This window comes from Aplysia californica, unplaced genomic scaffold (assembly GCF_000002075.1).
Source record: "Aplysia californica isolate F4 #8 unplaced genomic scaffold, AplCal3.0 scaffold00703, whole genome shotgun sequence".
In the NCBI taxonomy this organism is placed as follows: Eukaryota; Metazoa; Mollusca; class Gastropoda; order Aplysiida; family Aplysiidae; genus Aplysia; species Aplysia californica.
This window is the reverse complement of record NW_004797973.1, coordinates 243,540-246,133: the sequence shown is the minus strand read 5'-3', so window position 1 is coordinate 246,133 and position 2,594 is coordinate 243,540. Positions and strand designations below refer to the sequence as shown.

At 40.7% G+C, this 2,594-nt stretch overlaps 1 protein-coding gene across 1 annotated transcript in view; it reads left to right on the top strand.

Moving 5' to 3' along the window:
* The window catches only part of LOC101856052, a gene marked incomplete in the record, with an annotated part of 27,678 nt that overhangs the window by 13,396 nt on the left and 11,688 nt on the right, over window positions 1-2,594 (top strand). Inside the window, 1 exon segment of the mRNA XM_005108602.3 lies at window positions 2,428-2,532. Coding sequence (XP_005108659.2) covers window positions 2,443-2,532 — 90 coding nt within the window.

Sequence of the window (2,594 nt, the reverse complement as noted above, 5' to 3'; positions counted from 1 at the left end):
ATAATAATAATAATAATAATAATAATAATGATGATGATGATGATAATGATATGACAATGATAATAATACAGTATAATCCGTTTATATCGACATGCTTTGGAAAGTGGATTTGATGTCGATAAATGAAAATATAAAGCCAAAGAGGGAAAAAACTATGGGAGGTGAGCGACAAAAAGACAACACTTCTTTTTAAAGCTGGTTTCTTCCTTTGATTCTTACACAACTACACCGTGAAACTAACAAGAGGCAGAAAGGAAAGGGGGGGGGGGGGGGGGGTTGGAGTTATGATACCAATCAGACCTAGCAGCACGAGGCGCACACTACACACCAGCGCAAACTTTGTTTTAACATCCTTGTAAGGCCTATTTATGGCATAGCTGTTTGCTGGGGAAAATGGAAAGGCGAGGCACTGACTAACTGAACGTGGCTTCGGTGGCCTAGTGGTTAGGCTCTCGGACTCGCAACCGTAAGGTCGTGGGTTCGAATCCTGTCAGGAGCCCGACGTTGTGTCCTTGGGAAAGGCACTTTGCACAAATTTTCCTCACTTCACCCAGGTGGAAATGGGTACCCGGCTATAGACAGTGAACGATCTTGTCAGTTTGATAGTGTTTGAGCGCGTGAAACCCGCAGCTTGCACTGTATGCTTCCGCGGAAGCCGAGAATGTTTCTGAGTGTTTTCTGAGGGTCTGCTGGGGTAATAATGGTTGTAAAGCGCATAGAGCTTGCTCTTGAGCATGGGTATGCGCTATATAAATGCAATTATTATTATTACTTCCGAGCGACAGACTGAAAATGGGATGGGGAAGGGGAGTGAGCTAGGCGGGAGTGGGGTTAGTGTAAGAATGTATAGGGAGTGTGCAAGCGAGAATGGGGATAGGGAGGTAATGCCCAGTTTATTGCCCAGCGCGCGAGACACTCACGTCTGTGAGGCACGGTACTGTGTTGGAGACTACACTGTGTAGGCCCTACATGACCTACTAAAGCCTGGTGTGTCGAATAGGCTTCTTAGCAGGTATGCGGACTTTATGAAGAACTGATGCGTTGACTGTTACCGTGGCGTTTTCCCCAAAATATGTTCGTGGGCTTCGCCAGGTACCCAGGAAGCATGTCGATAAAGCAGAGTGGGCCGAAAAAAAGTCGATATAAGAGAAATTGTTGAGTCTAGATACTGAAGGAAAAATTTCATAATTGGAAAATATGTCGATATGTCTAAGTGTTGGTACATCGGCTGTCGATATAAATGGATTTTACTGCAGTTGTCATAATAATAATAATAATGATAATAATGATGATGATTCTAATGATGATGATGATGATGGTGATGATGATGATAACAAAATTAATAACAAAATAATGATAATAATGATGATAGTAATAATGATGATAATAATAATAATAATAAGAATGGAAAAAATAATAATTGCATTTATTTAAATAGCTCATGTCCGTGCGATACAGCACATTTTGTTCGCTTCACAGCTACATTAAATTGCATTTTCCCAGCATACCTTAGAACACATATAAACAAACACACACTTAGTCTCTCTCTCTCTCTCTCTCTCTCTCTCTCTCTCTCTCTCTCTCTCTCTCACACACACACACACACACACACACACACACACACACACACTAATCTGGCATAATCTTAAGCCGTCTATAGCCAGGTACCCATTCCCACATGGGTGAGGTTAGGAAAAATTGTGTATAGTGCATTTCCAAAGGCTACAACATTGGGTCTCTGATGGATCTCGAACCCCTAACCTTCATATGAGCCCAACAACGTAACCTTTAGCGAGATAACCAACGCTATTTTAAGTCCAATTGGGCTGAACAATATCTGGATCAGAGAGGTTATATGTGGGGCAGCGTGGTGGAATCAGGCTCTCGTCAATTTTTGGGCAGGTAGAGTTTTTTTAATTTCATCTTAAAGCTTGTTCAATTGTCTTTATTTTGGTGAAAAAAATATCCATTTATCTTAAATACAAGTCGAGATATTTGCGAAAGAAGGAGGGGGAGGTCACCTATTTTCAGAGGTAAAATTAGTGAGGAAATGGCCGCCAAAGATTATTTATTTTCTTAGTTTAAGAGTCCGTAGTAACTGAAAATTTACATTTTTAGTGCCTTTAATCAATGTTTTTCAGAAAATTTCCCGCAGAGATCATTTCTTTAATAGGCATGAAAGGTGTTGAGCCAAAAAACTAAAATTTTATAAAAATCTATAAACCTACGGAAAAATGCAAGTTTCTTCACTTTGAGTATTTTGACGAGAGCCTGATTCCACCACGCTGTCTCACATATACATGTAGTACCAGTTTGATCTGAGTCAATTTAGCTGACACCTGGTACTTTTAGGGAATACAGTGAAGGTTTGAACTGTTGATTTGTTTTCATTTTGTTTTGTTTTCTTGTTTTTTTGTATTTTTTCAGAGGAAGTTGCTCGGCATGGTTGTTCGTGTTGCTTTTGCCGCTCTTGTGGCTGCTTGTCTGTTGTGTGCCATAGGGTGTGGTAGTCCTTTCTGGACAAAGGGACAAGTAAGTACTGTCTGTCTGTCTGTCTGTCTGTCTGTCTGTCTGTCTGTCTGTCTGTCTGTCTG